The sequence below is a fragment of the Mustelus asterias genome, chromosome 7, assembly GCF_964213995.1.
Source record: "Mustelus asterias chromosome 7, sMusAst1.hap1.1, whole genome shotgun sequence".
Lineage (NCBI taxonomy): Eukaryota > Metazoa > Chordata > Chondrichthyes > Carcharhiniformes > Triakidae > Mustelus > Mustelus asterias.
This window is the reverse complement of record NC_135807.1, coordinates 98601970-98628402: the sequence shown is the minus strand read 5'-3', so window position 1 is coordinate 98628402 and position 26433 is coordinate 98601970. Positions and strand designations below refer to the sequence as shown.

Genomic DNA, 26433 nt, shown 5'->3' with positions numbered 1-26433 from the left:
GACGGATCATCCACTTGGCACTTCTGGTTGAAGATAGCTGCGAATGCTTCGGTCTTATCTTTTGCACTGATGTGCTGGGCTCCTCCATCATTTGAGAACAGGGGTATTTGTGGAGCCTCCTCCTCCAGTAAGTTGTTCCATATAACCTTTTAATTATAATCACTTACTGGTGGACTCAATTCTTACTTCTAATCCTGTGAATGTAGACAGGTGTTTTACTTTTTCTCCTTCCTTTTTTAGCAGTTGATAAACTTACACTATCTAAACTCAAGAAAGCCGGGTTAAATTGGCTCCTTTTTAAACATAACTATTGGGTTTGGAAAAGGTATCCAAGGGAAAGGGAACTTTGTTAGATTAAACCTTTGTTGTAACAATAGAGGATAGGTTGAATAAAGACATGAAGCCAATCATCCCTCCTCACCTGGGTTTGTAATAACTTTGGGGCTATCCCCGACAGACAGTGACAGATTGATGGCAATACCATGGTCCTTGGTTTTATAATTCTTTACAAACATACAAACTAGGAGGCATAGGCCACATTTACAGTAGTGACGACACTTCAAAAGTGCTTTGGTTGTGGAAAAGACTACCTATATGCAATTCCTTCTTTATCTCAGTGAACTGAAGACAGGGCAGGCAAAAAAAATGGTCCTTGATTATTGAGTCCATTTCTGCAGACAGCTTTGTGGTCTCGAATGTGGATTGAAATGAGAAGAGAGAGAGAGAAATATGTTGGACAGAGCTTTGGAACACAAACACTAACAACTTAGCAAAAAGTGAACATTGGAACAGGGATTGAACCAATTGCTCTCCTGGGGAAGCATCAAACTTTCCAATTATGACAGGGAAGTCACAACTGGATGATAGCCCATCTAGCCTTTCCAGAAACTTTGATGACTGTCCAGAAACACCAAACACTGCTATCTCAACAGTACTATTTCATATTCAACTCCCTCCGTGGCTTCAAACCTCCCTGGAGAGAATGTTTCCACTAGTAGGAAAAACTAGAACCAGAGGGCACAACCTCAGGCTAAAGAGACGATCCTTTAAAACAAAAGTTTTGAAGTCAGACAGAGTAAACATGGAGAACAGTCTATCCAGTAAACCTGAATTAAAAATACAAAATTAAAATCAGGAAGAGTGATAAACAATGAAAGGACGTGCATTTGTATTGGGCTCTTCACAACTCTTTGCAATTCAATCCTATTCAAATCAAAACTGAGTTTCAACTCCATATTCTCTGCACCATAAAGAGCATGCATTTCCACCTCCATGGCATTATCTGTCTGCACCCCTCCATCAGCTTAATTGCTGCTGGAAACCCTCTTCCACACTTTAATCAGTAGATTTAACTGTTCTGAAGTTCTACTGGCCTTCCTCCCATCTTTCACCCACCATGGAGCGGCACGGTAGCACAGTGGTTAGCACTGCTGCTTCACTGTGCCAGGGACCCAGGTTCGATTCCCAGCTTGGGTCAGTGTGTGGAATTTGCACGTTCTCCCTGTGTCTGCGTGGGTTTTCTCCAGGTGCTCCAGTTCCTCCCAGTCTGAAAGATGTGCTGGTTAGGTGCATTGACCCAAACAGGCCCCACCAGACTGTGGCGACTAGGGGAATTTCACAGTAACTTCATTGCAGTATTAATGTAAGCCTTACTTGTAACTAATAAACAAACTTTATAAACCGGAGCTAATCCAAAACTCTGCTACCCTATCCTAACATACACAAAGCCCCATTCACCCACCACTGTTCAATGATCTAATCTGGATCCCAGTCTATCAATACCTTGATTTTAAAATTCTCATTTCATGTTCAACTACCTCCGTGGCTCCAAACCTCCCTGGAGAGGATGTTTCCACTCGTAGGAAAAACTAGAACCAGTGGGCACAACATCAGGCTAAAGGGACGATCCTTTAAAACAGAGATGAGGAGGAATTTCTTCAGCCAGAGGGTGATGAATCTCTGGAACTCTTTGCTGCAGAAGGCTGTGGAGGCCAGGACATCGAGTGTTTTTAAGACAAAGATAGATAGGTTCTTGATTAATAAGGGGATCAGGGGTTTTGGGGAAAAGGCAGGAGAATGGGGATGAGAAAAATAGCAACCATGATTGAATGGCGGAGCAGACTCGATGGGCCTAGTGGCCTAATTCTGCTCCTATGTCTTATGGTCTTCCTTTGGAGTTTTTTCCAGCTCTACAACACTCTTAAGAATTCTGAATACTTCCCACACTGGTGTTTTGTGTATGGCCTAGTCCTTTCGTCCCACCATTGGCAGTTGTGCCTTCAGTCATCAGGACTTTAGTGGAATTCCCTCCCTAAACTTCTGCCCCTCCACCCCTCTCTCCTGTAGGACACTCCGTTAAACCCCTCTCTTTGACCAAGCTTTTAAGTCACCTATCTGAATGTTTCATTCCGTGGTAACTTTTATCAGATTATCCTCGCACAAAGCACTTTGGAATGTTTTCCACATTAAAGACACTATATAAACACAAGTTGATATTGTTCACATCCTTAGAGCATGCTGAAGTATTTATTCATTAATGAGTTATATCTTGGGTGAAGTCACTGCTGTTTTGTAAGAATGAAGCAGCCAGTTTGAACACTGCAAGATCCAACAAAAAGCAAGATGAACTGCAACAATTAACGGTAGAATATTAACCAGGATACGGGGAGAATTCCCTGCACTTCTGTGAATTGCGCCCTGGTATTTTAGCTTCAGTTGATCAGATAAACAAAGTTCCAATTTAGCATCTTAAGCAACTGCATCTCCAATGATGCAACACTACCTCAGCAAAGCACTGAAGACCAAATTATGCACTACAGTGTAGTTGAAGCCACAATTCTGATTCAAAGGCTTAAAAGAATGAAAATGAATTTATATAATACCTTTCACAACTGTAGTATCTGCAAAGCACCTCACATCCAGTGAAGGACTTGAGATACAATCTCTATTCTTCATTGAATGGTGGAATGAGATCTTTTATATACACCTGAGGGGGCAGCTTTTTAACATCGCATTCAAAAAATGGCACTGCTTCAGTGTTGCACAAAAAGTGCCCGTGAAAATTTAGAATGACAGCAGGTCTTGAACCCACAACCTTGTGATTCAGGCAAGGTTTCTATCCATGACCAAGGCTGACACTATCACTAATACATACTGGAGGGAAAAAAACTATATTTAAATGCTGACAACTAACAAAAATAGAAAGGAAAAGACCATTAATTATATCTCACAAGTACCGCCAATTTAATTTAATATGTTCCTTTGTTCACAAGAGACTGAACTGACTTTAACCCTCAGTAGTTTATGTTTTATAAAAATGTTTACATAGAGTCTGACTTTAGTCTACTGCAATCAGTAAGATGTCTGAGTGTTTCAGAAATGTCTCAAACCTTCAGGAAGTGGTTTTCCAGGGCGCCAGAATGAAAGCAATGAGCCACAGCCAGGAGATGTCATATCAGAGCCAGGTGAAATGGGTGGCAGAGAGCCAAATAAAGATGATGAATGGGCTGCAGACTTATTTTCCCTTCTTTCTCTTGTAGTTTGTTTTCCCCCCACTGTCATGCTTGCATAGTATGGGAGAGAGGAAAATTGCAGTAGGACATGAATAGCCTGTTCGAGCATCCTACAAGATTGCTCTGACTGCATCAACAGCCAGCAATGAATCTCAGCTGATGTAAGATTCTACACTGTATCTTGAAAATCCATGATGACGGAGTGAAAATCAGTTGTCTTGTTTTTCCTATAAGTCACTATACAGCCACTTGGGCCATATATTGTCTGAGTTGGAGAGGAGACACTCTGCTCTTAAGACTAAGGTTGAATATACACTTTTACCATTGGCCAAGGAATATTAGACTGGGCGTGAAGCAGGCAGCCAATCCATTTACATGTTGGCAAAGATGCAAATTCACCTCATAGAGTTTTACAACAAAGGGACATTTAAAGCATCTTACCTGCATTAGCACTCTCAAAGGGGTAATCCATGTAAATTCTAGTATCTCTCCATCTCCCCATGCTCTTACATTTTACCCACTTCCTTTGTTTATGTATTCTGCTTCCCCCATTATTTTTAAGAGAAAATTTCATATTCAAACAACCCAACGTTTGAAAAAAAACTTTTCTCCTGACATCTCCCTCCATTTTTTCGGTGCTGATCTTAAATTATAAAATAACATCACAGCCTCAACAGCCCAGCCTCGTGCTGAGCGCAAAAGAAAATACACCTGCAAATTGGTATCTAGAGACCAGAGTAGTGTTGTGTTATGATGCCGGCTGATGTCACTTCTGATGTTAGATCCCAGAGTGGAACCCAGCTTGATAGATTCATCTTTTATTTTTTGTTTAGATATGTGGAAGGCAGCTACTGAACAGAGTCACAGGAGTCAGCTGATGAACTTTTAAAATAATAAAACACTTATTAAACAAGATTAACCATAATACACTATTCCTTCACCCCAACTATTTCTTTACAGATACATACAGATATGTAAGGATAACACAAGTTACAAAGTCTATTTAATACGCTAATGTTCAAAGTATACAGTCCATGTAAATCAATAGCCAAAACCCTCTAAAACCAAGTGGCAATGACATCCAAGCAACTTCTGTGGACTTCTCAATTCCCCCAGGCAGTTTTCACACTGTGAGCCAACTGGTCACACAAGAACTCTGTCTTTCACACAAAAATTTCCAATCTCTGCTTTTGAAGAACATAACTTGAACTCTTCCCAAACAACACTCTCTCTCGGGTATCTTCACCAAGGCTCCACTTCCACGGTTTAAACCTCTCCTTCTGGTATTCCTCTGCCCTGGAAAGCCACGTGCATTCAAGCGTCGCCTTCCACACGATCTCTGATACCCAGCCATGTCAGCAGAACAACACTGCTTCACAGACTATTAAGATGTCACCAACCTTTGGGTAACCTTGGATCTCTGGTTTTTTGCAAGTCCACTTTGTTTTACATCTGCTTCCTGAAGGTCTTTTTAGAATCTCTCTCTGCTCCACACTTCAGTAAACAGGTCTTGTTTTTGATCACTCTCCTTGTTCCTCGACTTCTTGGAATTTTGTACTGTCCCATTCCCTGGCTTCTGGGGTTCTTTAGTTTGGGACTTGCTTTCTGTCCCTTGCATTGACCTGCCCGTACTGACAAGTGTCTGTGGAACCGTGCTTCCGACTACACCAACCTGCTCTTAACTAAACCAACTGCTTTGGCTATTTCAGTAAGCCCCAGTTGCTAAGCAACAGCCCAGTTTCTTACACCCGGTGTTTCTTTTAGAGTTGTAAAAACCTCATTAAATGCAGGCATCTAAACAAATCCACAGACAATTTTTAAAAATGAAACTAAAACATAAAACTTATACCTTATGCCCAACGCGCACAACTATAAATATAAATTACTTAAAACTATTTCCTAACAGTTGGAACACTTGTTCACATGACTAAGGGAATTAGGGGTTATAGGGATCAGGCGGGTAAGTGGAACTGATCCACTTCAGATCAGCCATGATCTTATTGAATGGCAGGGCAGGCTCGAGGGGCTAGATGGCCTACTCCTGCTCCTATTTCTTATGTTCTTATGTATTTGACAATCACTAGATTAGGTATCACTGTTATAGTTAATCTTCATACAAATTTTCTCTGAAAGGGCAAACATTAAACTTAGATCAAAACCCCCCCAAATAAACACAAAAAAGCTTTTATTTAGACCTCTTTAATACCACGAAAAGCAAGTCAAAATATCCTGTTCAACACCCACATTGAAATCACAGCCCATAACCTCAATGCTCCATCTGCCGGAGCTGCACAATGACTGTATAGAAATGTAACATTTCTCTGATAATCTGCATGTATATGAGGTAAGTGCTTCTTCTATTTATTTAAAACGTTTCAACAACTGTTACGAAGAGTAGTAAATTTCTTAGCCATTGCATAAATCATCTTCATGTTGCTATACTTGCCCTTGCCACTGTTCCACACAGGCACTCTATAAGAGTTGAAGACAGGGCTGCAAATCTCTGGGCATTCTAAGATGTTCTAGTGTTTGGGATGCCTCTGCACAGTCACAGTCAACAAAATTGATTTGACTGCATCTCCACTTCTGCACAAAGTCCTTGCAGCAGCTGACAACAATGCTGAGGCAAATGAGACTCAGCCAAGTACGCCATGTTTCACTGGTTTCTGATGGGAGCAATTCATCTGGAAAGTTAGACAAACTCTTCTAGAGATGATATTCCCTGAAGATGCCAGACAAACTATATACTTAGTCTCTCAAAGGATGTTAAAATCCTCTCTGAAGCCTATGCCAAGATATCTGTTTGGAAATGACACTCTGGAAGCTGGATAAAGGCTTGCAGATTCCATATCAGGTGAGACACAAAATAAGTGGCAGGAACTGATTTGAGCCCACTGACTGCATATATAGAAAACCAAATTTTGGGAACTTGTGCTTATAAAGTAGTTTCATGGCTTCAGGTCATCCTAAAGCGCATCAAGCCAATTAAGTACCTTTTTTTAAAAAAAAGTACTATTGCTTTGGTAATGTAGGAAAACGTAGCAATTAATTTGACCACAGCAAAGTCCCACGAGCAATGAAATATGACCAGATAATCAGCTTTCTAAATATATTAAGTGAAGGATCAATATTGGCCAGGAAACCAGGGAGAGAACTCCCCTATTCTCCTGGGGCAGTATGGTGGCTCAGAGCTAGGCACTGCTGCCTACATCGCCAGGGGCCCAGGTTTAATTCCGGCCTCAGGTCACTGTGTGGAGTTTGCACTTTCTCCCCGTGTCTGTGTGGGTTTCCTCTGGGTGCTCCGGTTTCCTCCCACAGTCCAAAGATGTGCGAGTTAGGTTGATTGGCCATGCTAAATTGAACCTGTCAGGGGGATTAGCAGGGTAAATAAGGTTTATGGGAATAGGGCCTGGGTGGGATTGTGGTCGGTCCAGACTCAACAGGCCAAATGACCTCCTTCTGTCCTGTAGAGATTCTATGGATTACTCCTCTTCTTTACAACCACCCATGGGGAAATAGAGCCTAAATTTAACACCTCATTTAAAAAAGACAGCACCTCCAACAGTGCCAACATAATTTGCTCAAGACTCTAGAGTTGGACTTGGACCCACAACCTACAACTGCAGAAGAAAAAGTGCTACCACTGAGGAAAGTGTCATGGACAGGAGGAAATTAATTTAAACAATAAACAGCCCTGATTTCTCCTCTCACTACCCACTGCGAACAGAAAGCTGGGCTTGATTTTTGATTTCCTCCTTTATAAGTGGTGGTGTATTTTCCCCAACCCTTCCGTTTGAAATGATCCAAGCCTCTATTAATAACCCCACAGCAATCTCAAGATAAGATCCCCCTGACAGGTTTATTTAACACACACAACACAGGAATGGGTTTTGCAACATCACCCCCTTTTGCATTCACACAATAAAAGATGGATAAGGGAAAGAAAAGGGTACAGGACAATAATACAAAAACAAGAGTTGTGGTTTCATGCGAGTGCAGAATCAAAAATCCAATGGTGTATTCCTTCAGAAGCTTGCAGGCTAAAACTATTTCAGAGTGATCGTCTTTCGGAAGTGAGTACTTCCATGATGGAAGAAAGCACATGGAGATGAATTTGTCGTACAAGTGCCAATACAGGAGTTTCCAGTAGTTCACGACATAGATGGACTAGGCAATGTACCAGAACTGAGTTCTTTCTGTTGTTATTGATTTGGTGGTAAAATGGTGGATTGTCTGGGTTCAGTTCTACACAGCAATACTACAGGTTCTAGCAACTTGAGGAAGGTCATGCGACATACTTCCCACTTCTGCTTCTACGTTTTGGACAAAGGATATATTTTTTCAGGATTGGAACATTGAGGTACCTAATAGCAGAGCCAGGGTCCCTTTTGTCCTTGCAGACATACCATCAGAGTTCTGTCTTAGTAATGTAAAGGATGTTGGTGTATTTCTTTGCAGTTTGACTTTCTGTAGTCACAGGGGTGATTAGCTTCTCTTTAAAGGTAACAAGGTGCCAGCTGGTTTCTGGCGTTTCTCTGGTATGGGTGAAGACTTATCAGATGTGTCAGGACAAAGACTATGTCCATTTTTTAAAAATACTAATTATTTTATAAAGTAGTCAGGTTGACATACATATAAATTTCCTTCCTGTCTTTTGGACAGGACACAAAGTTAACACAAGTTGCACTAACTACATACACAATGAACAAAAGGCTCTAGACAAACACGATATACTCCAGAATTTGTGGATTTGGTTAAGTCCACCATGGCATCATCTCAAAACTGTTCCATCTTGGAAGGTGAATTCTCATGCTCAGAACAAGACTATTCTTCCCATGCAGCTAAACTTCAAGAGTTGACTCAAACCCTGTTTTGTGAGTGATGAGAATAGTCAGGCCAGAGAAATACATAGATATACAGAAGGTACAACACAGAAACAAGCCATTCGGCCCAACCAGGCCATGTTGGCTGCATCATTTATGTTATTCTTTTCTGATACTTGAAAGAGATGACCAAGATGAAGTCTTATTCTTGGTATCATATGTAATCATATTCTTTGGGATATTTAATGGACAACATGAAAAGGCTCCATAAGTAGAAATGTTATATTCCACACATAGTTCTGATCACATTTATCCACCCTGTTCTCGCATCTCTTTTTCTTATTCATGAAGTTGAAAGGTCTTAACTTGAGATAAATAAATTATTCACTCCAGAGTATTAACAATCATTCAGCATTAGATAGTGAGTGTCAAGGTTGTCAGAGACTACAGTAGCAGGAAATGACGTAGTCTGGAAATTACAGCGACACACAAGCTATGTTTGCAATCTTTAAACTGATAAGTCAACCATGTCACAAGAGACTGTACAGAGCTAGGAGCCTTCCCCTTCTCAGTAATCACCCCACTGTATCTCTGGGCAGTCCTCACCACACTTTATTGTCCTGTATGTGAATTAGTGAAACATTCACTATCCTTCTTCTGAAATCACGAGCTTCATGATCATGTTGTCACATCTGGCTGCCACCTTCAAACACACTTGCATGTAACTGTGCCATAAATATCTGAAAAGGCTGTTCAGTGAATCAGTCTAACTAGTGTTTGAAATTACTGACTGTTAATAGTCCATACTAGGTCTTACATAGAAACAGGAAAAGGCCATTCAGCCCTTCGAGCCTGCTCCGCCATTCATTATCATGGCTGATCATCCAACTCGGTAACCTGTTTCACCTTTCCCCCCATATCTTTTGATCCAAGAACTATATCTAACTCCTTCTTGAAAACATACAACATTTTGCCTGAACTGTTCTCTGTGGTAGAGAATTCCACAGACTCACCATTCTTCAGGTGCAGAAATTTCTCCTCATCTCAGTCCTAAATGATTTACCCTGTATCCTTAGACTGTGACTCCTGGTTCTGGACTTCCTTGCCATTAGGAACATCCTCCCTGCATCTACCATGTATAGTCCTGTTAGAATTTTATAGGTTTCTATGAGATCCCCTCTCATTCTTCTAAACTCCAGTGAATATAATCCTGACTTGCAATTGGTCTGTTTTTGCAGCTTCGCACTCTTCCTTGGAGAAGTGAAACAACAGAAGTGTTCACAGCCCAACGACAGTGTGATATGAATACTCTTTCCATGGTGTATGTTTGGCTCTCAACACAAGCAATAGAGTGGGAACCACAACAATGGTCGTCATCCCACTGGATGTCATCCCAGAATTAGTTAGAACTCTGGTCTTCACTAGCCAGGCTGGGCTGAGATCAAACCTACTAAATGAGCGAGAATGTGTTTCACTTCCCTGAAAGTTTTTCCCCTTCAAGCATTTATCCAATTCTCTTTAGAAAGAGATTATTCAATCTGCTTCCACCACCTTTTCAGACATCTCATTCCAAATCACAACTTACTACATGAAGAAATTTTTTATATCACCTCTAGTTCCATTGCCAATTATCTGTGTCCTCTGATTATGGTCTCTCTGCCACTGCAAAGTTTCTCCTTATTTACTCTTATCACAAACTGTCTTATTTTCAAACATCTCTATCACATCTCCCCTTATCACCTCTAGTCTCTCAATTAACTTAAGGCCTTTTTCCCTGGTATCATTCTTGTAAAAATAAAAACAAAATACTGCAGATGCTGAAAACCTGAAATAAAAACAGAAAATGCTGAAATACACAACAGGCCGGGCAGGTTAGGCAGCATCTGTGGAGAGAGAAAAACAAAGTTCATGTTTCAGGTGTGTGAACATAGGTTTCAGATCTGAAACTTTATCTCTCCTTTCTCTCCACAGATGGTGCCCGACTTACTGACCATTATCGTAAATATCCACATCCTGCCTAAGGCCTTGGCATCCTTCCTAAAGTACAGTGCCTAGATTTGGATCTAATACTTCAGTTGGGCCTAGCAACTGATTAATAGAGGTTTATCATAACTTCTCTGCTTTTGCAAGGTTCCAGTAATGCTGCTATTTATATAGCAGTGAGAATCTCACTGGCTGTCCTGTCTGGAGACAATACACATCTCTTTAACCTGTGCTTAATGCTCCCTCCACTCACATTGTCTGTATCTTTAAGACCTGGTTGGCTGTAGAGATTCGCATTCTAATCAGTATTCTGTAACTTGATTTTGTGTCTGTGCCCGGTTTGAGAGCAGATTTCCACTCCATCTGACGAAGGAGCAGCACTCCGAAAGCTAATGGCATTTGCTACCAAATAAACCTGTTGGACTTTAACCTGGTGTTGTTAAAACTCTTACGCTATTTATATAACCACATATCCAGATTCAATAATGCTTTTTTTAAGAGCCTGGCATCTTCAAAGGCTTGTGCATGTACACTCCTAGGTCTTTTTGTTCCTGAACCTCCTTTAAAGTTGTACCATTTGGATTATATTGCCTTGCCTCTCATTATTTTTTCCACCAAAATATAACACCTCAAAGTTCTCTGCATTAAACTTTATCTCTTATTTGAGTATCCATTTCACCAATTTCTACATCCTCCTGAAGTTTGTTCACATTTCCAAGTTTTATGTCATCTGCAAACTTCAACATTTTGATCTGTATATTTAAGTCTAGGTTATTAATAATTATCAAAAAGAGCATTCATCTTAATAATGATGATGAGAGGAACACCCCCATCTTTTTTTCTTCCAGGTTCACTAAAATAACCATTTGCCACTACTCCCTGCTTTCTGTTTTTTAGCCAATTTCGTGTCCACACAGCCAAGGAATTTTATTTTGCTTTACAAAATCTATTATGATACTCTATTGTACACCTTTTAAAAGGCCATATACATAATATCAACCACATAACTTACCATTTTTCAACCCAAACCTGGATAATGTCCAGATCTTGCTGCATTTGGACATGGACTGTTTCAGTATCTGAGGAGTCGTGATGGTGCTGAATATTGTGCAATCATCAGCAAACATCTTTTCACTTCTGACCTTATGGCAGAGGGAAGGTTATTGATGAAGCAGCTGAGCCTTGGACACTACCCTGAGGAACTCCTGTGGCAATATCCTGGGACTGAGATGATTGGTCTCAAATAACTACAACCATCTTCCTTTTTGCTAGGTATAACTTCAACTAATGGGGAGCTTTTCTCCTGCTTACCATTGACTGCAATTTTGCCAGGGCTGCTTGATACCACACTCCATCAAATTTTGCCATCATGTCAAGAGCAGTTATTCCCAACTGCCCTTTGTTAAAGACAAATTTCCCCTGACTAACTTTATTGAGTTCTGTGATGAAGGAGTAACATTCATACCAAGTGCCAGGCAATGCCCATCTCCAGCAAGCCAGAATCCAACTATTCATTCCCCCTGACATTCAATGGCATTACCATCGCTGAATCCCCCCACCATCAACTTTCTGGGGTTATCACTGACCATAAACCGAACTGAATTAGCCATGTAAATATTGTGGTTAAAAAAGCAGGTCAAAGGCTATGAATTCTGCGGTGGGTAATTCACCCCCTCAGAAAAGCCTGTTCACCATCAACAAAGCACAAGTCAGGAGTGTAATGGAATACTTTCCACTTGCCTGAATGAGTGCAGCTCCAAAAAAACAGGAAGCTCAACACCATCCAGGATAAAACAGCCCGTTTGATTGCCACTCACTTAAACTTCCTCCACTACCAAAGCACAATGGTACTATATACAAAATGCACTGCAGTAATTTGCTAAGCCTCATTCAACAGCACCTTTGAAACACATGACCTCTATCACCTAGAAAGAATACAGTAGACATGAGTACAACACTAACTGCAAGTTCCCCTCCAGGCCCGACACCATCCTGACTTAGAACTACATCGCCATTTCTTCAGTCGCAGGATCAAAATACTGGAACGCCCTTCCCAACGGAATTAGGTGAACCTGCACCGGATGGAGTGGATCAAGAAGGTGGCTCACTATCATCTTCTCAAGGGCAATTAGGAGTGGACAATAAATGCCTTGCCAGTGATGGGACATCCCATCCCACAAAAGGAATTTTAAAAATCTGTGATGCCTTTCAATTAGCAACCTTTTTTTAAAACCATGAAACAATTTTGTCTCAAAGATCCCCCCATGATTCTAATCATTTCTAGCTCTAGCTTTGGGTCCCATTCCTTTCTCCTGTTATAAACGCAGCTCATGTTACTACTGGACAAGATCATCCCAGAATGGAACCCTGGCTCAATAAACTATAACTTTTACGTTTTTTTAGGAAGGATGAACAGAGTCACAGGACTACCAATTAGCCTTTTGCAATGGAATAAAACATTTATTAAACATGAAAAGATTGACTAATGCAATACTTCACCCCACCGATATCTCACAAATGTCCCCATTTTTTTAAGGATAACACAAGTTATGGAATATGAGAATTATAGAGTTCCTACAGTGCAGGAGGAGGCCATTTGGCTCATCATGTCTGCATCGACTCGGCATCTTACCCAGGCTCCCCCCGCCCCCCCACCCCCCCCCCCCCCCCCCCACCCCACCCCCCCCCACCCCACCCCCCCCCACCCCACCCCCCCCCACCCCACCCCCCACCCCACCCCACCCCCCCCCACCCCACCCCACCCCACCCCCCACCCCACCCCACCCCCCACCCACCCCCACCCCCACCCCCCCCCACCATCCCTAAAAGTATCTTATACTATGTTATTCTCAGTAAGTACATGTCCTTGTAAACCAATGGGTCAACTGTGATCAGAGACACGCCACTCTGAAACCAAGCTGCAGATGCCACCCAATACAACTCCTATGGATTGTCCCTCAAATACTCCCAGATGTTCTGTGAGCCAGTTTCACTGGAACTCTGATTTCCATACGAGTGTTTCCAAATTCCACTCTTGACAAAACACGTTTCTGAATCTTCTCCCAAACAACGCTTTCTCAACAGATGATTTGACACAGATCCATTTCCAGGATTGCAATCTCTCCTTTCAGTATTCCTCTCTCTGCCTCTTTCTTTAACTTCAGGGAACAGTATCTTGCTCAAATTCCAGTGTTTTTGTCCTTTTGACTGCAGTCTTCCTGGGACTTCTCTTTTCATTCCCTGGTTTTTAGAACTACCTGCTCTTCAACTTCTGGGACATACTTTCTTCCCACTTCTCCATTTTTCTCTCTCTGCTTCTGGGAGTGAGAGAGAGAGTTTTCTCTCCAGTTTCTTAGTTCTAACTGACTTGGGTCCAGCTTAAAAGACTAAACTCAAAAATTCTAAGTTAAAATGGCCCCTGGTTGCTAAGCAACAACCTGTTTTTATTTAAGCTCTGTTTACTTTCATGTCATAAACTCTCGAATCACAATCCAGACAGTTTGAAATTAAACCAAACCCCCTCATACATGCAAGCACCTTTGTTTTATATGAATCTAATTAAAGTTTTAGTCCTTTCTTACATAGAAATAGAACATTAAACTCACTTAAATCTATTCCTTATTTATAATATCCAAAATTACAGATTATTTAAAACTATTGCTGTTTCCTGACATCCCTTTGAGTGAACATATCTAATCTGAACACAAACAATCCCCTTGATGAAAGCCTTCCATTGCTTATTTACTGCTTTACCCGCCAATTTTTGATCCCAATCCACTTGGGCTAGATCCCCTATTAACTCACTGAAACTAGTTTTCCTACAGTTAAATATTTTCAAATTTGATTGTTCAAAATCCTTTATCATAACTACCCTAAACCTTGTGATCACTGTGGCAAAATGCACCTGAGCGTGGTCCACTTGTCCCACTGCACCCCTTAGAAATTCTGATCCAGTTTTGCTTCCTTCCTCATTGGGCTGGAAATACACAGAACCATAAAGTTCTCTTGTACACATTTCAGGAATTCCTCACCCTCTTTGCTCTTATCCCTGTTTCTCCTCCACCACTTCCCCCGCACCCCGCCACCTAAATCTATATTAGGCTAATTCATCAAATTACAGAATGGTTACAGCACAGAAGGAGGCCAATCACCTATTGCTGCTCCCCGATTGCTCTGCAATTTTTTACTTTTCAGGAAATGATCCAATTCCCTTCTGAAAGCCCCAATTGAGCCTGCCTCCTCCACAGGCAGGCAGTGCATTCCAAATCCTAACCACTCACTGCATGAAAAACCTTTCCCTTATGTCACTATTGGTTCTTTTGCCAATGACCTTAAATTTGTGCCATTCTGATTCTCGATCCCTCCACTAATGGGAAGCTTCTCCCTATCTACTCTGTCCAGACCCCTCATTATCTTGAAAAACTCAAATTTCCTCTCATACATACCTTCACTTCTCCAAGTAGAACACTTCCAGTCCAAGTTTCTCCAACCTAACTGGAGTTCTTCATCCCTGGAATTAATCTCATGAATCTTTCCTGCACCCTATCTAATGTCTCCACATCCTTCCTAAAGAGCGATGTACAGAAGTCGACATAATACTGCAGTTATGGCTGAGCCAATGTTTTATACAGACTCAACGTAACTTTTTTGTTTTTGTACTCTATGTCCCTAATTATAAAGTAAGAAGTTTAACAACACCAGATTAAAGTCCAACAAGTTTATTTGGTAGCAAATGCCACTAGCTTTCGGAGCGCTGCCCCTTCGTCAGGTGGAGTGGAGACTCCACTCCACCTGACGAAGGGGCAGCGCTCCGAAAGCTAGTGGCATTTGCTACCAAATAAACCTGTTGGACTTTAACCTGGTGTTGTTAAACTTCTTACTGTGTTTACCCCAGTCCAACGCCGGCATCTCCACATCCTAATTATAAAGCCCAGGATGGTGTTTGCTTTATTAACCAGTCTTTCAACCTGCCCTGCAACCTTCAGTGATGTAAGTACATAGGCACTCAGGTCCCTCTGCTCCTGCACCCCCTTTAGAATTGTACCCTTCACTTTATATTATGTCTCTACATTTTTCCTACCAAAATGAATCACTTCACACTTCTCTGCATTAAATTTCATTTGCTACTTATCCACTCATTCCACCAACTTAAGTCCTTTTGAAAATCTACACCATCCTCCTCATGGTTCCAAGTTCAAGTCCAAGTTTTGTATCATCTGTAAACTTTGAAATTCTGCCCTCGACACCAAGATCTGGATCATTCATATACATCAGGGATTCCAAAACCAACCACTGAGGAACTCCATTATAATCCTTCCTCCAGTCCGGAAAGCAACCATTAACCACTACTCTATTTCCTATCACTTAGCTAATTTTATATCCAAGTTGCAACTGTCCATTACATGCCATGAGCTCTAACTTGCTCACAAGTCAAATTGAAGCCCCCCATTATCACTACTCTAATTTTTGGATCTTTCTGCAATTTGCCTGCAAATTTCCTCCTCTCTCTCCTTCCTGCTAATTGGTGCCCGATAGTATACATTATGCTGCCATAGTTTGCCTTAATTCTCCAATCAGTTTTATCACCCGTCCCTGCCATTCTTCTTTTTATCCTCTCTATCTTTCCTACATTGTCAATGGTCAGAAATATTAAGTTCCAACCTTCCCTTTGCTCATCTCCAAATTACAGTTTATATCATCACCTGCTCAGGAAATTTGTGCCTGCAATTAACGTTATTAACCATGCATAACGCACTTAGACACTTGCACTTGAAAACCATCCTAGCTTACCTACACTTTCCAAGCCATATTCCACATATTTCTGAACTATCATGTTTCATCTCCTGCTGGCAGCCTGGGAGGGGGGAAATGACACCCTCACACTGGGCGAGGGGGGTGAGGTGGGGCGGGTTATATCCTCACACTGGGTGAGGGAGGGGTGCGGATGATACCCTCACATTGGGCAGGGGGGGGCAGGTGACACCCTCACATTGGGCGGGGGGGGCAGGTGACACCCTCACATTGGGCGGGGGGGGCAGGTGACACCCTCACACTGGGCGAGGGCAGGTGACACCCTCACACGGGGCGAGGGCAGGTGACACCCTCACACGGGGCGAGGGCAGGTGACACCCTCACACTGGGCGAGGGCAGGTGACACCCTCACACTGGGCGAGGGCAGGTGACACCCTCACACTGGGCGAGGGCAGGTGACACCCTCACACTGGGCGAGGGCAGGTGACACCCTCACACTGGGCGAGGGCAGGTGACACCCTCACACTGGGCGAGGGCAGGTGACACCCTCACACTGGGCGAGGGCAGGTGACACCCTCACACTGGGGTGGGGGGGGAAGACGGCGGATGAGACCCTCACACTGGGTGGGGGGGCGGGCGGATGACACCCTCACACTGGGGTGGGGGGAAAGAGGGCGGATGACACCTTCACACTGGGTGGGGGGCAGGCGGATGACACCCTCATACTGGGTGGGGGGGCGGGCGGGCGGATGACACCCTCATACTGGGTGGGGGGGCGGGCGGGCGGATGACACCCTCATACTGGGTGGGGGGGCGGGCGGGCGGATGACACCCTCATACTGGGTGGGGGGGCGGGCGGGCGGATGACACCCTCATACTGGGTGGGGGGGCGGGCGGGCGGGCGGGCGGATGACACCCTCATACTGGGTGGGGGGGCGGGCGGGCGGATGACACCCTCATACTGGGGGGGGGGGGGGGGGGGTTGTCGGTCTCCGGGCCGTTGGCCTGGGGTTTAGTTGGGGGTTACCGTTGGGCTCGCTGCTCTCTCCGCGGCCCCTACCTGTCCCGCTCGCGCTCACGGTTCCGCTCAGCTTCCGGCAGCTTCCAACCGCCGCCAGACGCAGCATTTTGGATCCGGAAATGAGTCACAAAATTCCTGGTCCCGGGACAAGCGGAACGGTGCAGCAGGGAAAATTGACCCGGGAGGTGGGGCTGACAGAGAGGGAGGGGATCAATGAAGTGGAGGGAGGGCAGTGTTGAGGGAGGAGGTGATTGAGGCTGGGTTGCAATGGGGTTTGAGGGAGTGGTGATTGATGGATGGGTTAAGGGAGGTGAGGTTGATGGAGGAGAGGATTGGTGGAGGAGAGGGGATGGTTTGGGAGGATTGATGGAGGCATAATAGAGGTGGGAGGGCTGATGGAGCGAGGAGGAGGTTGATGTAAAGGGGAGAATGGATGATTGATGGAAGGGGGCTGGTTGAGGGGGAGGGGATTGGTGGAGGGAAAGGTTAATTGTGGGGTTGTTGGAGGGGAGACGGGTATTGGTGGAAGGGTGGAGGGCGTTTTGAGGGGATTGGATATTGAAGAAGTTGAGGGGAAGGGTGAGACATGAGGCCGCATAAAAACGGGAGGGTAGAGGAAGGGAGGTGAGAGGGGAGGGATAGTGGGGCAGGAGAGGAAGGGGTTAGGGAGGAAGGGGTTAGGGAGGAAAGGGTTAGGGAGCAAGGGGGATGAGTGGAGGAAAAGGGATGAGGAGAGAAAGAGTGGGGTGAAAAAGGGTAGGGAGAAGGAGGGGAGGAGGAAGAGAGGAGGGGATGAGGGAGTGGAGAGAGGTGGGGTTAGGGGAGATGGGAGTAGGGGCAAGTGGAGGGAGAGAGTAAGCTTGGAAGAAGGAAAATAAGAGGGGAGAGCAAGAGGAGTGAAAAGGACAGAGAGTGGTGGGTCTGTGGAATTCATTGCCACAGAGGGCTGTGGAGGCCGAGACGTTGAGCGTCTTCAAGACAGAAATTGATAAATTCTTGATTTCTCGAGGAATTAAGGGCTATGGGGAGAGAGCGGGTAAATGGAGTTGAAATCAACCATGATTGAATGGTGGAGTGGACTCGATGGGCCGAATGGCCTTACTTCCGCTCCTATGTCTTATGGTCTTATGGTCTTATGATAGAATGAGTGGTGTGTAATATAGAGGGAGAAGGGGAGGTAGAGAGGGAAGGCGGGTAGGAAGGGAATGGGCGGGGTAAGGGGATTGGGAGAAGAGGGTGAAAGGGAGAGAAGGGGCAAAGGGAGGGGTATGGACGGTGAAGAGGAGGGGAATTGGAGGAAAAGGAGAGCAGCGGAAGAGGACAGAAGGGGGCAAGGGAAGGGATGACAAAGAGGGAGCAGAGAAGGGGGTAGGGGAGGAAGAGATAGAGGAGTGGGAAGGCGAGAAGACAGAATGAGAGGTGAAAAAGATAAGGGGAGGTAGAGAAAGGAGGAACATAAGAAGCGGAGGGGCAAAGGGAGAAGGTGGAGGGGAGAGAAGGGGGAATGAGTAAAGGGGAGAGATTGTGAGGGAGGGATATTGGGGAGAGCGAGCGTGATTGATTGGAGAAAGAGCAGGAATGAGTGAATGGCGATGTAGAGTGAAATGGTGGAAGAGGGTGATTGGGGCAGTGATGGAGACATTGGGGTAAGTTCATTCATGGGATGTGGACAGCATTTCTTGTCTTGAACAATTGCAGCCTATGCTGTTAGGAAGGGAGTTCCAGCAGTTTGACCCAGTGATGATGAAGGAATGGAAATGTATTTCCAAGCAGAATGGTGCGTTACTTTCTGGGAAACTCGCAGGCAGAGTGTTCCCACACATCTGTTGCCCTTGTGGTTCTAGGGAGGAAGAGATCTGGGCATGTGAGGGAGAGTGAAATTGGTGGAGATGGGGTGAGGAAGAGATTGGATAGGTGTGAGAATGTGCACCTTTAAGGAGCAAGCTCAGAGGGCCATGTGACCCGTTTGGCCAATTGGGCCAGAGCGTGTGAATTCTGGAGCTGAATGTGAGTTTTTCTTGCCAGTTAGGACCCAGAGTTGAGGAATATGGTAGCCTTCATATCACTCTCTGTATGTAGTTACTTACTTTAATAAACTGTTCATTCGTTAATCTGCTTGGTGGCTGCCCATCGTTGCAAGATACTACAGTAGGGAAGGAAGGATATAGATTGAGGACAGAGAGAGGCATCAGAACAACATAAGAAAAAGGAACAAGAATAGGCCATTCGAGCCTGCTCCACATTCAATAAGAACTTGATCTGGAGAGGGAGGGAGGGAGGTAGAGGCAGAGTGGGATAAATGAGAGCGAAATTATAGGAGAGATATAGTGGAGGGAGGAGACCATTTGGGGCAGTGAGGTAGAGATTGAGGGGGAGTAAGGCAGAGTTTGGGGAGGAAGATAGAAATTGGGAGGGGAAAGATATATAAAGGGCAAGAGGATAGAGAGGGATTGGTGAGAGGGAAAGAGATTCTGGGGAAATGGGTCGAAATTGTTGAGGGAATGAGACTGGGAGCTTGTGAGAGATTTAAGGAAGGATAGTGATTGGAGAGAGATTGAGAGCAGTTCAGAGAGGTTGGAGGGAGGGAGAAAGATTATTGGTGCGGTAAACATGGGTTAGAGACTAGGAAGGGAGAATGGGCAAGGTTCGGAGTAAGGAAGGGGAACAAGAAGAATGGAGGAAAGCAATGGACGAGGGAGAGAGATGTGATGAGAGAGAAGTACAGTAGACAAAGAGATTGGAGATGATGTACCGGGGATAGGAGAAAGTCTCTGACAGAATGAGAGAGACTGTAGAAAGAATGTGAATGGTACAGAGAAGAGTTTGTGACTGCGGGAGGTGGAACCACAAGGGGGAAAGGTAGTGCAGCCAAAGACAGAACTTCCTGGAGGATGAAAAATACAGAGGCCAAAATTTTCCGACTCTTCCCATCAGTGGAATCTTCCGATCCTGTTGATGACAGCCCTCCGCAGAGCGTTCCCGACATTGGAGGACGCAGGGCACGCAAAACCCCGTCAACATTGGCAGAACCAGAAGATCCTGGCACCAGCCAATAGTGGGCTGCCTCTACCACTAGAAAATACACTGCGAGTGGCTGGGGGGTGGGGAGGGGGGGCAGGAAATCTGACCCAGAGAGCATGAAGAACCAGAAAGAGAAGAATGTCAGATTGATAAGATAAGCGAGAACCAGCCAGAATATAGCGAGTTCAGTGGGATACAGGAAATAAGGACAGCGATTTGATTTGATTTATTGTCATATGTATTAGTATACAGAGAAAAGTATTGTTTCTTGCGTGCTATACAGACAAAGCATACCATATATAGAGAAGAAAAGGAGAGGGTGCAGAATGTAGTGTTACAGTCATAACTAGGGTGTTGAGAAAGATAAACTTAATACGAGGTAGGACCATTCAAAAGTCTGATGGCAGCAGGAAAGAACTTGTTCTTGAGTCGGTTGGTACATGACCTCAGACTTTTGTATCTTTTTCCTGACGGAAGGTGGTGGAAGAGAGTATGTCTGAGGTGCGTGGGGCCCTTGATCATGCTGGCTGCTTTTCCGAGGTAGCAGGAAGTATAGACAGAGTCAATGGATGGGCGGCTGGTTTGAGTGATGGATTGGGCTTCGTTCATGACCCTTTGTAGTTTCTTGCGGTCTTGGACAGAGCAGGAGCCATACCAAGCCGTGATACGACCAGAAAGAATGCTTTCTATGGTGCATCTGTAAAAGTTGGTGAGAATCATAGTGGACATGCCAAATTTCCTTAGCCTTCTGAGAAAGTAGAGGCATTGGTGGGCTTTCTTAACTATAGTGTCGGCATGGAGGGACCAGGACAGGTTGTTGGTGATCTGGGCACATGGAACTTGAAGCTCTCAACCATTTCCACTTCGTCTCCGTTGATGTAGACAGGGGCATGTCCTCCACTACACTTCCCGAAGTCAATGATTATCTTTTTCATTTTGTTGACTTTGAGGGAGAGTTTATTGTCGTCACACCAGTCCACCAGATTCTCTGTCTCTTTCCTTGTACTCCAGCTCACCATTGTTTGAGATCCGACCCAACATGGTAGTGTCATTAGCAAACTTGAAAATTGAGTTGGAGGGGAATTTGTTCACACAGTCATTGGTGTATAAGGAGTATAGTAAGGGGCTGAGAACACAGTCTTGTGGGGCACCAGTGTAAAGGATGATCGTGGAGGAGGTGTTGTTGCCTATCCTTACTGGTTGTGGTCTGTGGGTTAGGAAGTCTAGGATCCAGTTGCAGAGGTAGGAGCCGAGCTCCGGACCACAGAGTTTGGAGATGAGTTTTATAGGAATAATGGTGTTGAAAGCTGAGCTGTAGTCAATAACTAGGAGTCTGACATAGATGATTTGGTATCCAGGTGTTCCAGGGTTGAGTGTAGGGTAGGAAGATGGCATCTGCTGTGGACCTGTTGCGGCAATAGGCGAACTGAAGTGGATCCAGGCAACCTGCGAGGCCGGAATTGATTCGTGACATGACTAACCTTTCGAAGCACTTCATAATGCTGGATGTCAGAGCCACCAGATAGTCATTAAGGCACGCTGCTGGCTTTTGTTTGGTACAGGGATGATGGTTGTCTTCTTGAAGCAAATAGGGACCTCTGATCGGTGCAAAGAGATGTTAAAGATGTCATGAATACCCCCACCAGCTGATCAGCGCAGGATCTGAATGCTTTTCTGGGTACCCCATCCAGGATGTGGAGATGCCGGTGTTGGACTGGGGAAAACACAGTAAGAAGTTTAACAACACCAGGTTAAAGTCCAACAGGTTTATTTGGTAGCAAAAGCCACACAAGCTTTCGGAGCCTTAAGCCCCTTCTTCAGGTGAGTGGGAATTCTGTTCACACACAGGGCATATAAAGACACAAACTCAATTTACACGAATAATGGTTGGAATGCGAATACTTCCAGCTAATCAAGTCTTTAGGATACAAACAATGTGAGTGGAGAGAGCATCAAGACAGGCTAAAGAGATGTGTATTGTCTTCAGACAGGACAGCCAGTGAGACTCTGCAGGTCCAGGCAAGCTATGGGGATTACGCAGTAATCCCCACGGCTTGCCTGGACCTGCAGAGTCTCACTGGCTGTCCTGTCTGGAGACAATACACATCTCTTTAGCCTTTCTTGATGCTCTCTCCACTCACATTGTTTGTATCCTAAAGACTTGATTAGCTGGAAGTATTCGCATTCCAACCATTATTCATGTAAATTGAGTCTGTGTCTTTATATGCCCCGTCTGTGAACAGAATTCCCACTCACCTGAAGAAGGGGCTTAAGGCTCCGAAAGCTTGTGTGGCTTTTGCTACCAAATAAACCTGTTGGACTTTAACCTGGTGTTGTTAAACTTCTTACTGTGTTTACCCCATCCAGGCCAGTCGCTTTCCGTGGGTTGACTTTCGAGAAGGCTGATCTGACACCTGCAATGGTGACCTCAGATACGGGTTCGGCTGAGGCTTCCGCAGGGGCGGGGGGGGGGTGCTTTCGCTGACGAGAGAGTATGAGAAGAGACTGCCAGCTAATATAAAAGGGAATCCAAAAATCTTGTGTGGACATAAAAATTGCAAGAAGATGGAAGGAGAATGCCTCCGAACTGGTCCTGGTTATTGGGGACAAAAAAAAAGGATCTAAACGTGGATGCAGAGGGCATGGATGGCTGAGCTACAAAAGGAGCACCTTGCATCTTTTTCCCAGGAAGAAGATGCGACCAAAATCATAATGAAAACAGAGGCAATTGAGATACTGAATGGGCTAAAAATTGTAAAAGAGGAAGTATTAGAATTAGAAGTTTTTAAGTCACCAGGATCAGTTGGGAGGCATTTGAGATGCTGAGAGAAGTATGGGTGGAAATTCTGGAGGTACTGCCCATTATCTGCCAAATCCCCCTTAGATACAATATCAGAGGACGAGGGAATTGCAAATGTTACAGCCTTATTCAAAAACAATAATCTGAGACAAAGTTAACAGAAATACAAAAGCAAAATACTGTGGATGCTGACAAAGTCAACAGTGACTTGGACAAGTATGGATTAAATAAGGAAATCCAACATGCCTTTGTTAAAGGCAAGCTTCCAAAATGCACTGATCGAGTGTCACATAATAGGCTTGCCAGCAAAGTTGAAGCCCATGGAATAAAAGGACAGTGGCAGCAAGGATATAAAATTGGTTGAGTAACAGGAAACAGAATTGTGGTGAATGGTTTTTCGCACTGAAGGGAGGAATGCATTGATGTTCCCCAGGGGTCTGTACGAGGAACACGTTTTTTCCTAAAACATACTAATGACTTAAACTTGAGTGTATGGGGCACAGTTATTAAATTTGCGGATGACGCAAGATTTGTAAGTATTGTGAACTGTGAGGAAGATTGAGGGTGCAATCTAAGACCTCGTCCCACCCGTTGTTCTGCGCGGTGAGGTGATAAGATCGGGTGAAAGGCAAAAAATGGGGTTCCCACCCTGTTTCTCACCTCCCCGATCGTATTAGCCTTGTTTTGCCGGCAAAATCAGCTTGTTGCCCAGAAAGAGCGCAAAGCTGCTTTCAATATTAATGACATGATTCGCATGTCATTAGGGAATCCCGGATGCTGCCTATAAGTTTTTTATATATTTTGGTGTCACAAGTAGGCTTACAATAACACTGACATAAGGCTCACCAGCCTGTAATTTCCCAGATTATCCCTGTTGCCCTTCTTAAACAACAAAGAGCGACAATGGCTAGAATTTTCCTGCCGGTGGGATCTTCCAGTCCAGCTGATGGCGAACCGCCACCATAGGTTATTCGGCAATGGGAGCGCATAAAATGGGAAACACGTTGACAGCGGTGGAACAAGAAGATCCCACCTCCACGAAACACATGGTGGGAGGTGTGGAAAATTCCATCCAATATAAAATAAAGGGTACAGTTCAGGGACCTGGGGCATATGCACACAAATCATTGAAGATGGCCAGGGATGTTGTAAAAGTGGTTAAAAAAGCATGGAGGATCCTGGGCTTTATAAATTAAGACAGACAAGAACACGAGAAATCGGAGTAGGAGCAGGAATAGACCATTTGACCCATCAAGCCTGCTCCACCATTCAATACAATCATGGCTGATCCTGGGACTCAACTCCACCTGCTCCCCATATCCTTTAATTCCCTGAGACCAAAACTCTATCCCAGCCTTAAATATATTCAACAGTAAAGCACCTACAACACTCTCGGGTAGAGAATTTCAAAGATTGACAGCCAGTTGAGTCAAGTAATTTCTCCTCGTCTCAGTCCTAAATGATTAGCCCCTTAACCCAAGCTTATGCCCCTGTGCTTTAGGCTCTCCGAACTGTGGAAACAATCTCTTAGCATCTACCCCCCCCATTCAAGCCCCTTGAGAATTTTATAGGTTTCTATGAGATTGCCTCTCACTCTCTAATCTCCAGAGAATATAAAACCAATTTACTCAGCCTCATAGGACAACTCCTCACCACAGGAACCAATTCAGTGTACCTTCAATATAAGTTCTCCTTTCTTAGATGTGGAGACCAAAATTGCACACATTATTTCAGATGTGGTTACACCAAAACCCTCTACAATTGCAGCAAGATATATTTATTTTTGTATTCCAATTCCCTTGCAATAAACAAATGACCAGGCCGGTTGATCTCCCAGGCTAGGATAGAGTAAAGGTCGATGAGGTTAAACTGAGGCTTGTTCTGGTGCAATTGTTCAAAGCTATCTCAGCCTTTTGGCTAAGGTGAAATGTCAGATCAAGCCCAGGGTGGGGTGCAATGCCTCATCTTGTCAGCTTGGATCTTGTGGGGACCCTGAATGGATTCAATTTGAATATAATTTTTGGGACGGAATAATTAAGACAATCATTTGCCTTCCTAATTGCTTGCTGCATCTGCATACTGACTTCCTGCATTCCTTGTATGAGCACACTCCAGTCTCCTTGAACATCAATACTGACAAATTTCACACCTTTTAAAAAATATTCTGCTTTTTATTCTTACGACCATAATGAATGCTTCACTCTTCCCTATGTTAAGTCATAAACATAGATTATAAAATAGCTGAAGCCCAGCACCGATCCCTGTGGTACTCCGTTATTTATTGCCTGTCAATTTGAAAAAAGCCCATTCTCTGTTTTCAACTCATTAACTAATCCTCTATCCATGTTAATATATATTACCCCAATCCATCACATAAACCAATCTCCCAACCATTGACTCCGTCTACACATTCCGCTGCCTTGGAAAAGCAGCCAACATAATCAAGGACCCCAAGCACCGCGGACACACTCTCTTCCACCTTCTTCTGTCAGGAAAAAAGTACAAAAGTTTGAGAACATGTTGCAAGTGACTCAAGAACAGCTTCTTCCTTGCTGTCGTCAGATTTTTAAAGTTAAAGTTTATTTATTTGTCACAAGTAGGCTTACATTAACACTGCAATGAAGTTACTGTGAAAATTCACCAGTCGCCACACTCCAGCGCCTGTTCGGGTACACTGAGGGAAAGTTTAGCATGGCTAGTCCATCTAATCAGCATGTCTTTCAAACTGTTGGAGGAAACCGGAGCACCTGGAGAAAACCCATGCAGACATGGGGAGAACGTGCAGACTTCACACACACAGTGACCTAAGCTGGGAATCAAACCCGGGTTCCTGTCACTATGAGGCAGCAGTGCTAACCACCATACCGCACTTTTGAATGGTCCTATCATATATTAAGCTGTTATTTCTCTTCACCCTTACCTGTAACTGCAACACTGTATTCTGCACCCTATGCTTTTTCTTTTCCCTTATCTACTTTATGAATGGTATATTTTGTCTGTATAGTGCGCAAGAAACAATACTTTTCACTGTATATTAATACGTGTGACAATATCAAATCAAATTCCCTTTATCTTGCCTATTAACCTTTTGGGTGGCACCTTATCAAATGCCTTTTGGATATCCAGGTAAAATATATTTACTGGTTCCCCTTTTTCACTCCTCATCCTCAAAAAAAATTGTCAAACATGATTTCTCCTTAGTGAAACCATATTGATTTGTTCTAATCATACTATACTTTTTTAAGTGCATTGTTAAGACTTCCTTAATAATTGAATCCAGCCTTTTCCAAAAACTGAGATAAAGCAAACAGGCTTGTAGTCCAATGTTTTCTCTCTTTGTTCTCAAAATGTGGTGCAATATTTGCCAGCTTCCATTCTGATGGCCTGTTTCTAAATCTAAGGAAGTTTGAAAAATCATAGCCAGCACATACACTATCACTGCAGCTATCCTTTTTAGAACCCTAGGGTAATGCTTTCCAACCGTTTTACCATGACACACTAGTATACCGCGGGAAGCTTGCA

General features: G+C 44.0%; 1 protein-coding gene across 1 annotated transcript in view; it reads right to left on the bottom strand.

Annotated features, from left to right (window-relative positions):
* The window catches only part of sugct (succinyl-CoA:glutarate-CoA transferase), a 481778-nt gene extending 464515 nt beyond the window's left edge, over positions 1-17263 (bottom strand). The window contains exon 1 of the mRNA XM_078216553.1: positions 17130-17263. Coding sequence (XP_078072679.1) covers positions 17130-17196 — 67 coding nt within the window. The 5' untranslated portion in view covers positions 17197-17263. The remainder of the gene's footprint in view (positions 1-17129) is intronic.
* Positions 17264-26433: the final 9170 nt, after the last annotated feature.